Genomic DNA, 14608 nt, shown 5'->3' on the forward strand with positions numbered 1-14608 from the left:
GCCTCTTCTCCTTAAGTATATAAGTACCGACCACCGTTGTAATTGGCAATGATGTAGGTCACCAGTTTATTTTGTACTGAAATAAGGAGTGTATTTGTCTATTAAACAGAAGGATATGTGGTAATCCAGGTTCGAAGCCAAACGTAGATATATTTCGTTTCGTGTTGGAACTTAGCTCCTTGGTTGTAGGCGTATTACTGTGGACGGTAGATTTGAACGAAATACGTCGCTTACTGCTAGCAAAAACGACAAGTTATATAATAATCGAGTAACAACACATTCCCGGACTAAGTAGGTATCACAAGACTGAATTTATTCTACATAATAATATTATATTGCATTACATCATGTACAGAAGAGAAGTTAGCCGCGCTAGCTTTGGATGACTATGTAACTAGTTGATGAATCGATTTGTGTGAATTAATGTGCTTGCTACTGTGTACGAACGTGTGAACTTTTCAAAATGGCCTTCTCTGTAGTGTTACATGGATGTCGTACGTGTTGTTGATTGCAGTAATGTACATAGTGTTCCATTTGTCGGCAAATAAATCCTTTTTTATCTTACATATTGTCGTTATCGATACTGTATAACTGACTAGTTAGACGGTCCCGCAATAGAGGACCTCAGCCTGGACTTAGCCTGCGAAGGCGTCAGACGTCTTCTGCCTAACACCCTTTTCGGCCACCTTTTTTACTATTTTTGCTCTGGTGCTTTAATGTTGTTCCCAAGATATACGTTGTTAATAAAGAAGGAGTTCCCCTTCCCTAGGACCAACCACTAAGGCACTAAACATATTCTAAAAGAAGCCTTATTTCTTCCTGTTTTTTGGCTTGCTTCAATTGCTATTCTCATAAAATACGTCTTTTTTTTTTATTTCATTTGTTCCAGTCACCGTCTTAGATTTTGTTATGTTCACAATTTATTCAGCGTACCTCAACTCCTAGACATGTAGCAATATTCCATACTTGTCTTGTAAATACTGCCTGTTACGTTGTCCAATTCGATATTTTTCTCTCCAAAAAAGACACCAACATATATATATATATATATATATATGTAAATTTTCATATACGCGACAAGCAGATAAAATTTGCTTCCACAATGTGACGATGAGAACCATTTTTGTCCAAATAACGTTGCAGCATCCGCGTTGTTCTATAGCCATTAGTTGCTTTTATGCGGAACGACAAATGGAAGTGACGCTTTATTCGCAGGCCACAACGGGTTCGTCGGCAAACCGGACCGTGAACATATGCTAAGTGAATGAAGAGGAAACAATTGAAATTGCTTTACAGATAAATAACTGTAATTTGTTCCTAACGTAAATAATCGTCTGATCAAGGCGTCTGTATTTGAAGTTAATAGTATTTAAAGCTAGATTTCCTCTATTATGATTTTTCCTATAGAATCATGATATGACGACGCTTGCGTCTTTTCGGTTCTATGTTCAAACACGTGCAAACGTCGTGCCTTCCATTGAGCTGAAACAATCTTTACCTTGGGCTTTCGTCATAAGTTGTTTCCAACCGATGTCGCACGGTGAGAAGAGGCCATCATTGACGCAAGCTCGACATCGCCATGTGCTACCGTTGTAGTTCGAGAGAGTAACAATTTCGATGAAGCCCCGATCGTATGAGTGCTATTCCATGCATTATGCTGAGTTGCTACAGGAGCGACGGAGCCAGCAGCTTCGTTCGGGGTGCCAGTTAGAATTGCTTGAGACTGAACGAAAGCCTGCTCCAGCGACTCCTGCGTTACGACCTGAAAACCGAGTACGTATTGGTATTATGACTAAAGCCCGACAACGCTGAGTCAACATCTATCCACACACTGGGTACAGTGCGATCCCTACATAGTGATAGAACGAAAATGCGTTCAAAGAGGCTCTATCGTTACTAAATTCATTCGAATCAGACTAATCCATGCAAGCTAGAGACAGCTATTGAACACGCTCGGACGGTATATGCGTCTCATCAATGCTTTACGGTGGTGATGATGAATTTTGCAACAGTCTATATATAAAGTTCACATATGCTATTAAAGTAGTTCCTAGCTACCTGTGCGTTTGATGGTACGGCTATTTCCGTACCCTGTATGATTTGAGAAATAGCTGCTTGATGGTTTAGAGCTTCGACCAGCTGGGCCTTGTGTCAGATACGGTAGAAATGCGGAGTCATTCGTGATGCTTTCAACGATAATGCACTACACAGCCAAAGTGAAAGCGTGGCCACCGATAACATGTATAATGACCTGAAAATAGATGTTCAGAGAATGTCTCCATATTGAAAGTCGTTGATCCGAGATCATGATCCGCTTTTTTAATCTGCTAACATGTTTTCGTTGACAGCTTTGGTTCAAATATCGAATGGCGCGGGTGCTTGATATTTTTATTGGTCAATCATAAGTTAAACTGCGATTTAAACTACTCTATTCATACTAATAATTTAGCATATGTGTACCGTTAACGGGACCCGAAGCAATTGTACTTAGAAGCTCAAATAACTTTTGCAGTGACTTTTCAAATCGAATTTACGTAAACGTTTTATAATTGTAGGAACGCCTTGGGATTCAAAAAGGCCGACAGGCATCAGCAGTAGCTCTACGTGGCACCCTGCACTTCAAATTGCTTTTGATGAAATACCAAATTGAAAAATAACATATATAGTCTAATCGTATATGATGTATTACGGATAGATGACACTTACCATGAGTACTTGCACTTTGGCCCGAGATGAAATGGTTCAGATATGTCACCGCATGCCTCTTTCACCTGTGGATTCCCGTATCCAAGTGGGTAAAGCCCTAGTCCAGCTGCCACGAAAAGGCCTTAAACGAGACAAGGCAAAGAAGATAGAGATAGGTTTATTTATGCCACACAGGACAAGCTGTTTCAAAAAATCATCAGTATTACCTTTCAATTTCCCTGTTGTATATTTTTTTTTGAAAAACGTCCGCGATTTCTGGCGGAGCTTTCTATGCATGTCAAAAGGAAAGAATCAGTGCGTTGAGTTACGAAATATGTGGCGCAATCTCTGCTGACCCGATGTGTTTACCAATGTCATCAAGAATTAATTTATTAGGTTAAAGGCTTTTCTCATGAAAAATACGGGGTAGCCGGTGAGGCATGATGACTACACGATGTGTTATATTTAGTAGCTTATTGTTTATTGCTGATTACTAAAAAACAAAGCCAAATAGTAATATAAATCTTTCCTATAACCCTAAGATAAAATGGATTTGTATTTGTTGATTCAGAATGCACCGCAAAAGTAACATGTCGTCCTACACATCACGGTAGTCACCGCTACACGTCGCTTCCCGACTCACTGTTCCCCTAACCTTTTTAAAATGCTTGACACTGTTAGTGACGAATGAGAAAGTAACTGAAGGACAACTTCCAGCTCTGGCGCTATCCACAATCATATTTGATTTCGTTGCCTGCTTCGTCATATTCATTGTGGCTTCTCTGTCCTTTTCGTTCCGTTTGGGGAGCGCTGTTCGTCACGGCGGCATATTGTGATACCAAGGTAACAAATTAAACATTATTTCTTCTGTCGTTAATATTGTTTTTTTTGAACGCGAATGCCCCTTATGGGCGGAGCAACGGCTGTGTCCGCGTCGGCCAGCTCATGTACTGACCTTTACCAGCATATGAACACAGCAGTTCTCATATAAGCGCACTGAAGGCATAACAGGAAATGGCAAAGCAAGGAAGAAACGAATGCAAGACGACATAACTTACTGGGGTTCCGGGTTGAATATTCCGCCCTCCACTAGCAACAGCATCACCTACACTACAGGTATGGACACGCACGAAAGGCAATCGTTTCCCGACTCCGCTTTTACCAGCAAGGGCAACATTGTGCCCGTGGCCGCGGGAACCAACGCTATATAACCTAAATTGAGCTGGGTCCCGTTCCTTCCATAGCACAATACAAGCCTATAGCCACGAATCATGGATACGTGGGTCCAGAGCCCCTATACGAAGCTACAGGCTTTGCTGTAGGCCACGTGTCCCTCTACATGGCCTGCTCTTATACACTCGCTAAATAGACCTCTCATACAAAGGCCTTTTTGCTGCCGCGCTACAATAGTAGACATATCGATCTTCACCACTTCAATGCACTACACACACATGCACGCCTGCATTCGTGCATACGTTGCAGTTCCTGCCGCCGCCATCGCCACAGAATTTTGCTAGGGCTGCTGTTTCTGCCAGTCGAAACGTTACAACATCAATAGCACTAATGGGCAGGCAAGTAAGTCAGCGAACGTCTGGGAGAGTGTCGGCTCGATTGCTGTGCTAGCCACGACGATGACTTCCTCGCTTCCGAAAGCGACGAGACTCTGGGGAAGTTCGTCATTCCTACGTACATGCGCTCGCGTATGTGTGCTGCGCAGGAGTGGGATCATGGAACGGTAGAAGAAGGACAAGGTCTGCTATTTATTCAGACATAAAGCTAAAGAGGGAGAAAAAGATGTCACCAAATAGGATAAGTGACGCTGCGGAAGGTCAGTATTTGAAGCAATGTTACATGAAGCAGGATTTTTCGGTCGCTCCCAGCATTTCCGGCTGGCCCCAAAAAAAAAACTTCTCATGCCATTGCTACTCGTCTAGGGCCTAGCGAGCGAGAAACTGGAATCTCAGTTACAGCAGAGTAAAAAGAAATCAGCTCGAACGGGCTTTTCCGGAACATTGCTGAAGTTAGATAAACCAACAACCTACGTTGAAATGTTGCCTAGCTACGGAGCAGCCATCATTGATATTAATGGGTGGTTATGTATGAGTGCTTGTACCCCACTAAAGCCGTTTTATATTACTTTGTTAACTAACCTTTTGATACACGCTGAAGCAGCCATGGTGTTTGTTATTGTTTAGAGGTAGTTAGAAGCTAAGTGGAACAAGACGAATGACGGGTAGCATGGTAAAGTCTGGCTCGTTATCTGGGACAACGTGGCATTGACAGCGAACGCTGGCGCTGGCAGGGGCGAGACTATGAAGGAACAAGGGTCATATTTTTCTCTCACTAGTGGTAATTAATTATATTAATAAATGTAGTTGTTTGATTAATGCGATTACCACTAGAAACACCTGCTAGTGCAGAAAGTGTCTCGTCTGCAGTGGCGGCAATGACTCGCCATTTACGAGTGCTGATACGTATCCAATTCAGTAGACTGCCATATTAAAGGCTTGTCATCGGAGCTCGGTTCTCGTTTTGAGTTCAAGTAGGGAGAAAATCACTGGCAACCTATTGCATTGAACTTTCTTTAGGTATCTGAAGTACCACTTTGAGAGGTCGCGCTCATTTATCGCTTAAAATATCCGGGCGACAAGATTTTGGGTTCGGTCAACAGTATGTGACATGTTCGAGGGCAGAGGGAGTGAGGCACATACTATGTAAGCAGTAAAAAAACGGTCAACATAAGTGTGGCAGGCGAGATTGAACGGAGAAAAAACTACTAAGTTGAATTTCTTAATGTATGCCATTTTCTGTCGGCATATACTGGAGAGGTATTTGAGTTTATTTAGAGCCTGCGGTCCTGCAGTGATGGCCAGGAGTTCAAATCTCTATAGTCTCCTCTACGGTACGAGATTTCTGTATGGCACGCTCCCCTGCAGATTATATGCTGATTTACATATGGGATGAAGTTGCAATGCTGTGAACGAGTTAAAGCTAAACACGCCAGAGAAAAAAGTTACTGGAAATTTTTGCACTGAGCAAGTTTGACAAACACATCAAAACACCAATTTGATTTTAAGTAAACACCGTGAGATGCTTTGTTATTTATTAATTAGCTAGTTAATAACAAGTAAAATTGTTCGTACAATATCGACCGACAGGTGCTCCATCTATTGGCTGCGGCCGGCCCTACTTAAATATCAAACTTATACATCGTCTTAGTTATGAATCATCTATATCTACTGAACTTGGTACAATTTGGCACAGTTTTATTTGCATGTTAATTAGCTTCCAAGCATGCAGATGCGACTTGTTTACCCGACCTATTATCAGAGTATCTTGGATTATTGTTATCGCAATTATCAGCTGGATAGGACAAAGTTTCCAGTAGATGATTCTATTAACGCCTAAAACAGGTTCAAACACAACAATCTTGAATATGACTCAAAACACGACCGAAGGAATACGGTGTAAAGTTTTGAATAAGGTCTGCTTAGAATGTGACACATGTTTCTTTTGCGAAGTTAACCGTGACCTGGATACGGTATAGTTATCCGGGCTGGAGTTATTCAGGGAGTCCATGATACAGTTTTTTAGAGATATATCCTGTACGTAAAACGAATACGCTAGATCCCTTACATTTTGTTGAATGGTTTCAACTAGAAAATATTTTTACAAGACCGGGGGGTTAGAACACTGCAGTTTCAAGCGGATACTTCTTGCCGACTTTAGTCCTTACGCGAGGGCAAGCAAACATTTCAAAAAGTTTATTTTACGGTTATCAACATCAAAATTATTATCAGCCTGTAGCAAGCACATGCAAGCATCAAGTCGATCACTGATAAGTAAATTATTCACAGAAACATGTTTATATGTCGTTTTCGGCCATTGATACCCCGGTAGTAATTGTAGATAAATGTATCTGTGAAAATGGATAATCATTATAACGTGTACAGGAGCGACATTCGTTCGGAACAGATAAATTGCACCACTCTGTTCTTGTTATAGAAAAAAAAAAAAAAGGTTTCCGATGAAAAAGTTGAACAGATATATATATATATACGACGATGGTATCTTAGCACATACGAAAAGTTAGCCGATTGCCGTACAAACAATGCATTTTAGTTCAATAGGACATCTGAAAATTACAAATGCAATTGTTAGAAAAAAACCTAAGTTTAGCATAACATTGATTTCGTTGTTATTCAAATGAGGGAATGTCTGTCGTTCGTGTTTTGGCATGGAATCCAAGCTAAGTGGTGCTTATGAGCAACAATAGCAGACCATCCTCACAACGATATACGTCAAACGAATTCAAAACATTTTTTCAGCTGATTTTAATTCATAGATACTGTCATCGCATTTCCGGTGCCAGACTATAAACGATGTAGCTTGAAGTGGTCAGGGGGAGGAATGAGAGGTATCGAGTCGTGCACTTCGTGCAGCATGTAGCTTTTGGCATACTTAGTGCACATCCTCTAATCCGGTTTGGCAATGATCCGCCTTCTGGCAAATGAAGCTCGAATTCTTTCTGTCAGTGACAGCAGCCGTCGCACGCAAAAGAACGGAAACGCCTTCAAAAGCGCTCTAGGTCAACGTGGTGGTGTTGTTGTTGTTGTTATTCGGATCTGAGTGATACTTGCGTATTTACCGACTTAGATAGATAAAAAGGACAAGAGACTGGACAAATGTCCCTCTAAGGAACCATACGAATCGATTTCAGAATAATTCGCGCCCTAGGAACATTAACTAGTATGTTGAACAGACGAATAAACTTCATTAATTAGTTATGCCACTAGATGGCGCCAATGTGAGATTGTTGGCAATGGCATTAGTGCGAAATCAGATTTGAAAGTAACAGCGACAAGAACCGTTCTGTCATTCCTGTCAGCTGATCACTGAGAGAGTTATCGCTGGCTCTAGAGATTATACAGTTAAAAAGTCCAAGTGAGCCTGATTAAGCCTTCCAGCATTAGCTAGACACTTCATCTTTCTCTGCCACTTCCTCCGAGTGATATCACACTCCATTATTGTGTAATATACATTTATTATTATAGTATATACGATGTATAAATATTTTTCAACGGTTCAAAGCAGTCAGCAGAATTACATTAGCGCTCTACTCATAGTCTGTAGCAGGTGTAGGTCGTTGTCGCTTCGTGCAATGTCTTCAAAGAATCCAAGAACATAACGTCGGCCTCGTTCCAGAGCTACTTCTTACCTTAAGGATTCAGTAAGTGCATATTTCACCTTCATCCCTGTCACGTGCTTGTACAGCCGTCCCTCTGTAGTAGACAGGCCTTCTTATGCAACATAAAGGACACTTATCATATCAGACGATTCCATTACCTTATCTGCACAAATGCCTACACAAAAATGGTACTGGAATTTTGTAAACAGGGCGAGGGCATCGAACCATTCATCTCAACCGCGCGCCATTTTTGCTCTATTTTAGAAAAATATATAACATAATTTATTCAGTTCTAAGGAAAGCTGCCTCTGCTCCTTGATTTTTACGTGAATGCAGTACGCGTAACTGTACTTATGGATCTTTGAACATGGCGCGCAGCTTCAATTTGGTGTACCCTCTTCAATGCAGTCGATGAAGTTGACTACTCGGAGAATGTATATTTCAAGCTGTGATTGTGTCTCAAAAAATCTAATTGATCAACAAAATAATACGAAACAGAAAAGATTAATTAACTATTTAGTAACATTATTTTTATTGGGATATATGTACACTCGCACTGCATCGAAGTAGGATTATTATTCGAAATTTAAATTATCAACAATTTATAATAAATATATGGATTCGTATTTTAATAAAAATCTTCGTATTTGAGGGAATAGATAAAAAGGTAAACTTACGGGGTAATTAAGCACCTGTATTATCAACTAACCAGCAACGAGTTGGATGAAACCAAGAGTTTTCGCCAGAAATGAGTTGACAGCGTCTGCCGTGAAACATCCGATCAAAGCGATGAACGCCACAAGTAGCGCTAGTGACGCTGCGATCCCGATCAGGACGGAAGCTGCACGCCAAGCTGCCGATGGAATTGAGCTGAACGATGCGTATCTGCCGCACTCTAAGACGATTTCCAATCTACGATCAGAGGCAGAAGCAGAGGATGAGCCGAAGATATTCGAACGGAACAGGTGTGCAAACGACGCGACATAAAAAAGAGCTTCGTTAGAAAATGACTACTATTAATTTTAACTTTTTCGATACAACCAACCTTCGCAAATTATATGCGTATATACACATAACATGTATGATGATAACTATATATATATATATATATATATATATATAGTCCGGCTAAACTCATTTTATAATAGCTACTCCGTCACTTATACGCGTGTTTGCATAGGATAAAAATTGGTTCTGCCTACTTGATGTTGTGAGCTAGAGAGGGATGGATCATACCCGGATTTTTAAAAACTATGTATTCAAGTTTGTTGGGTTAACGGCGACGCACGTATTTTTCACTTTATCTTAAACGGATTCATTGTGCGGGAGCGAAACATGGAATATTTATACTTAGCCTTTATAAACTAGTCATCACTTGTTCCCATATGGCTTAAACCATTATAAACTTTCTTACAGTTCTTGTCTAACCCGTTACACTAATTTTAATTTAGAAAAACTTGCCTAGCAAAGTAGCTTAACGGTATCGCACTTGGACACTTTCGAAGCTGACATTTGGTGTAGGTGGACGCTGATGAAGGCCGTGCGCAGAAAACTGCAATAGTCGGAGTTACTTTTTTTGGCATCAGACCATTTCTAGTTGTATCTTATACAAGCTGGCGTCTTTAAGAACCCTGTGACAGCGCTCTCTATCTTTTCCTTTTGTAGTTTTTGCCTCATTTCGTACGCTCAACTTCGCAGAAGGTTGTGCTTCTATAAAAGGTTTTCAGAAAAGATTGTCGTATCCAACGTCACTCTAACTGGCCTCGGCCATATCGTTTGGGCTACCTATGATCATCGAACGTCGAGGATAATGAGCCGATAGTGTTTAGCTCAGTGGATCACCCAATCAGCATGGTCTGTGTACTGTATAGAAGACATCAAATAAAACTCACGGCACGTCCGATACAACAAAGATAAACAGGAAAAAAAAAACATTATTGTAAACAATAATGACCTTTTTTTTTTTTAGCGTAACTAAATGTGGATCAATTTCAGCCTAGCGACGGCTGTTCTTTATCTGTGTCGTCTTGATGAGACTATTGATAAACTCTAATTAACGTTTTTCTAGCCGTTTCACAATTTTTCTATACGTTTCTCCCTGTACCTTCCTTCGATGGAACACTGAGCTGAAATAAAGTATCCGCTGCCCTCAATCGACACCCTTTCATCGCATTTATCTTTTCTGTACCAAGCATCACTTGCGGCCGGTGGAGTAGTGAGGGCGGGCGGGCGGGCGGTCGTGAAGGCGATATACAGAAAATCAATTAATGCTTGTCTTCTAAATCGTCTGCAAGTGAACGGTAAACAAACGGTGGATGGAAGGGAAGGCGTCAAGACGGCGAATGCGACGCCAGCTACAATTGCAAAGCTGTTGCCGGTGCCATTGCTACCAGCAGCTCTGCGTACACACATCTGTACGCAACACAGTGTGTCTGCCATTGTGTGTACTCGTTCATTGATCGTCGACAAAGTCTTACAACGTACATACACATGCATACGCATTTGGTTACGACGTCATCATCCCAATCCCGGTCGGTGTCACTTTCTTTTTTCTCGTTGCATTCATTTCGACGTTGCCGTTGAGTGCAGCTGCCGTTTGTTCGCAATTTCTTCGTCCGTTTTAACGGATGCACACCGTGGCGACACCTCGTTTGGGCAGTGCGGGCTCACACATCGACTGATCTACACAGACGCTTATAGGCATTCTTGGTGCGAGTGCAAATGCATCCGTTGTTGCCAACGAACGGGAATGAACGAGAGGCTGGATATGAACGCAAGCCGATTGAAAGTGCTGTTAGCCGCCACCTGTCGCATAGAATATAGGTGACGGTACCCCTCGCAGTTGGAGTACCATTATGACCCATATATCGAGCCACTTACTAACATAGTCTGTCGTTGCTAGAGACGCCCGCAGTTGTACGCCCTACAGACGCAAATATACACGTCTATATGAACGCGTACATTATTTTTCTTCTATGGCCCGACTCAGTTATCCTACTGCCGTCGTTGTATGTGGGTGGCACTCATTTACATGGTTCTATAAAAGGTTATCATTCTCGTGCACATTTTCATAGTATTTATCACATCTCGTCCCCAAAATGCATACATGTCTTTCTGACCGAATTGGAGTGGAAACATGTATTTAGACCGCGTACACACGTGTTTGTGTGTACTATTCGCATGCAGAAGTGAACGCGCCCACGTCTGCATACACGTACAGGAGCTCATAAAGGCCGGGGAGGAAGTTTGTCTGCATCATCGTACCGTATCGATATAGAGTGGTTTGGCAGAGGAGATAGCGTGAACGAATACGTTATGCCTGTATTTGTGGTTGATTCTGCTGCCTTTACTCTTGTTGGGTTTAGCCTATCTCTATTCTGTCGTGGCTAACACCGTACATTCATATGACAAAGGCTTACCGGTGCAATACGTGCCATATGTTTATTTTTTACTTCTAATTTCTATTTTCTTTTTTCTATTTTTTATTCTAATTTTCTAATTTAAGTTAAGTTCTAAGTTTGTTTCATGGGGCTCATATCAATATGAATAGCTGTCGGCAGAACGTCGAGGTCTTACTAGACTCAATTAGCCCTAGATAAACCTGCGGCTCAGTAAACTGGCTTGTACCCTAGGTCATTAAAATAGTGCTCTAGACATTTGTCGTGAGCTTTGGTTAATAATACTAGTTCTTGTGATAGCTTTGCGGGTAACGTATTGACCTGACACTATCTGGAACGTCTAGATTCAAACCTGGACGTAAACAGACTGCGGAAATATATATTATGAATTATGGAGAGTCGTGGGAAAGTTCTTGTACGTATCCTATGTTCCACAATGTCCGGATGATAAAACATTTCGTTCATACCATGGACGAAAGTGGCGGTATCGAAGATGGAGGTGTTCCTAGGAAACAAAATGCTACGAAGGTGACAGCTCATATGAACAAAAATGCTGTTCCAGTATCTGGTACATTACCTCGTTACTTTGTTAACAACTAAACGACATTTTGCGAAAATAGATGACTATGTACAGAGTATAGATTATCTTGATTCGAGGCTAGTCACGTAAAAATTAGTTTATCAGGTTAGAGCTAGTAACTATTAAATTTCAGAAGGACATACTATAGTCAGCACATGCTTTACCAAAAATCTATACCTGGAGTGCTTCTATGTCATCTTTACCAATTTCTCGTTGGGCCTGAATAAGAAACCCGAAACATAGTAGAAAAGAGTAATACTTACCTTTAAACGAATTATTAGTATCTAAATCTCATTTTCTCTTAATATCCTACCAGTGGAATAGCATAAACTAAAAACGGGCGAAATGTGAAACTGTACGTAAGCTGATTACGTCTTGAAAAAAATACGTTATTAGCAGCGTTAACCGTATGAGCTGAGAACTGTTTTATACTTATATGCTATATATAGATATAGTATGCTATATTCTAGGGGAATGTTAAGACGCACTGCCCTTCTGTGCAGAGAAATGTCGATTTGATGCTGACAATGTATCCTATAACCTCAAAATGAATTGAGAATTGTGCGTAAAATATTGAAAATTGCAGGACATAGTTTCACTATCTATCGTAACTAACGTACGTCTAACGAGCAAACTTATAATGAAGTATATGTAACTGGAAAAAGTGGGTTTTTATTAAAAAGAGTGTAAAGAAATTTCCCACAGATTCTGAGACTAATGAGAGGTGCAGCCAGTATATATATATATATATATATATATAGTACAAAGGGGAAAGCTGAACTAAACAACATTTAATGGCTACGATTGCAATAAATTTTGCAACATCTTTACGAAGCAATTTTAAACTATTTCAAACGACGCAACCCCTACCGTTTCTAGCAATTGATACTTGCATTCCCATATAAACCCGCGACTAATCAGCATCATTTGCTGGCCGCTTGTACTTCTTTCCAGACAAACATAAAGACATCTGCGGCGAACTCGAATAAAAAAATAGCTAAAAACTATTGGCGAACCGGAATATCTGCTAAAGAAGCGCTACTACAAGGTACTTAGCTCCTGTTGGCACATTAGCAAAGAAAAAAGGAACACACCCACATCCGCGTGATGTGCCTTCAATAATGCCAAGAGGCCCTTTGCAAGGACATTCGGTCCTCGCTGATTTGTTGGCCGCTCTTAACCATCTAGGTTTAAAGTTTAGGAGACTGAATTCTCTACGTCTATTGAGATAGCCTACTGCATTGTGAACCACTTCTTCAGTGCAGTTAGCAAAGTCAAATCCTATTCCTGAGCCTAGGGTGCCTTATAGTTTTGCGTTACCCCGCTCTTCCTAACTTCCATCTTCTTCGCAGCACACGTAATCAAACGACGTGAAAACCTCAGAGCAGCCTATAACGCTTTCTCCACAGCGGCACCTCGTTTAAGGTGATCCACCTATCACATTTGTATTTGACCCTTCAATTTCCACCAGCTCCTTCTCACTCCACTTCGAGTGTGTCACGTTATTCCAATTTACAAAAGTGGAGAAGCCAAAACTCTTCCTGACTTTTACTAAGCCATCGCTATACCATACTTTCACTATAGTGTTCTAAAAAAATGTGTTCAACCCCGATTTCCGTTCCTGTTAGATGAACATAACCTCATCTCCACCCCACGGTTTGGTTTACGCACCAAATATTGAATGTAAGTAACTGACAGAAGACATTAGCTAACCCGGAATAATTGGTAATGTTGCATCGGGCAGCTATTTTGATGTGGCAAAAGTACTTAATCTTCTTGATCACAAAGTTCTAAGCAACATTTTATCCTACGCGCGTAGGCTTTACAGAATGGCTAACAGTGCTTCTCTAGTGGTAAATATACCAGGGGTTCTTTCATATCACCACTGCAGTGCAAGAACACTGCTTTGGCCAACCCCTTCTGAACGGTGTCAGCTAAAACAGTGTTCTTGAACTTGCTTTTGACCTGCTATACGTCAGACCTTATATTCCGGCAGGTAATCAGGTGCCCGCTGCTGATGCTATTTGTGTCTTCGTCGACGACATGGGTACTGCAGGCCCAACATTCTTGTTCCTCCAACATCGTAGCTACTATTTAGTTGCTCGAAGCTTTTCGCAAAGTGTATGGATCACTGAAGCCATCTGAATATTGTATTCCCTCAAATGCCGTATATTTCTTATAAAATACTAACTACACTAATTAGATAGTTTTTAGCCTTATCATAACATTAAAATAAGATCTCTATCTATATCAATGAAATTATCTACAAGTAATTGAGAATCCTTAGCTTGCTGTCAACATTTGGCTATTTGTCCGCTCTTATCACTAACAATACCCTCGATCTAGAAAGCTCAGTTTCTTTTCATTGATGCCATACTGCATAACTGCTCAGGATGCAAGTTTGTGCTGCTACGATGAACATACGTTAATTTCAAATGAGAAGTGTGTGAATATAGATGGCTATGGTAGGACCTATATGTGGTAATGGTCGACGACTCTCATCGTAGTCCATCTTAAGTCTATGTGGTTTTTACGACACATGATACCCTAGAAGGTTTAATCATGATCCGACACCGCGTGCACCCAGTCCTAAATTTCTATACCAGCTTACTGCAAGTATAAGCAGGACATCGTCAAGGAGACAATGGGCGAAAAGTAGCAGTAACTGTAAGCGGCTCGCCTCGGTTGTTTCTGCTGCAGATCCTCAACCTTACGCAAAAAGCGAAGTGACGTACGAGTACCGTATTTGCTCACCAG

At 41.0% G+C, this 14608-nt stretch overlaps 1 protein-coding gene across 50 annotated transcripts in view; it reads right to left on the reverse strand.

Annotated features, from left to right (window-relative positions):
* Positions 1 to 285: 285 nt before the first annotated feature.
* The window catches only part of LOC111250956 (LHFPL tetraspan subfamily member 6 protein), a 111094-nt gene continuing 96771 nt past the window's right edge, over positions 286 to 14608 (reverse strand). For 45 of the 50 annotated variants that reach the window (XM_086991026.1, XM_086991020.1, XM_086991023.1 and 42 more), the window contains 5 exons: positions 8583 to 8785; positions 2707 to 2827; positions 2059 to 2251; positions 1499 to 1762; positions 286 to 1256 (listed from right to left, as the gene is read on the reverse strand). In XM_086991026.1, coding sequence (XP_086847152.1) covers positions 2152 to 2251; positions 2707 to 2827; positions 8583 to 8785 — 424 coding nt within the window. In that variant the 3' untranslated portion in view covers positions 286 to 1256; positions 1499 to 1762; positions 2059 to 2151. Of the gene's footprint in view, positions 1257 to 1498; positions 1763 to 2058; positions 2252 to 2706; positions 2828 to 5750; positions 7986 to 8582; positions 8786 to 9334; positions 9426 to 9977; positions 12530 to 14608 lie in introns of those variants that run through there. The other 5 variants (XM_022806995.2, XM_086990979.1, XM_086990980.1 and 2 more) reach the window with 5 other exon arrangements.

The sequence above is a fragment of the Varroa destructor genome, unplaced genomic scaffold (assembly GCF_002443255.2).
Source record: "Varroa destructor unplaced genomic scaffold, Vdes_3.0 BEIS01000005.1, whole genome shotgun sequence".
Lineage (NCBI taxonomy): Eukaryota > Metazoa > Arthropoda > Arachnida > Mesostigmata > Varroidae > Varroa > Varroa destructor.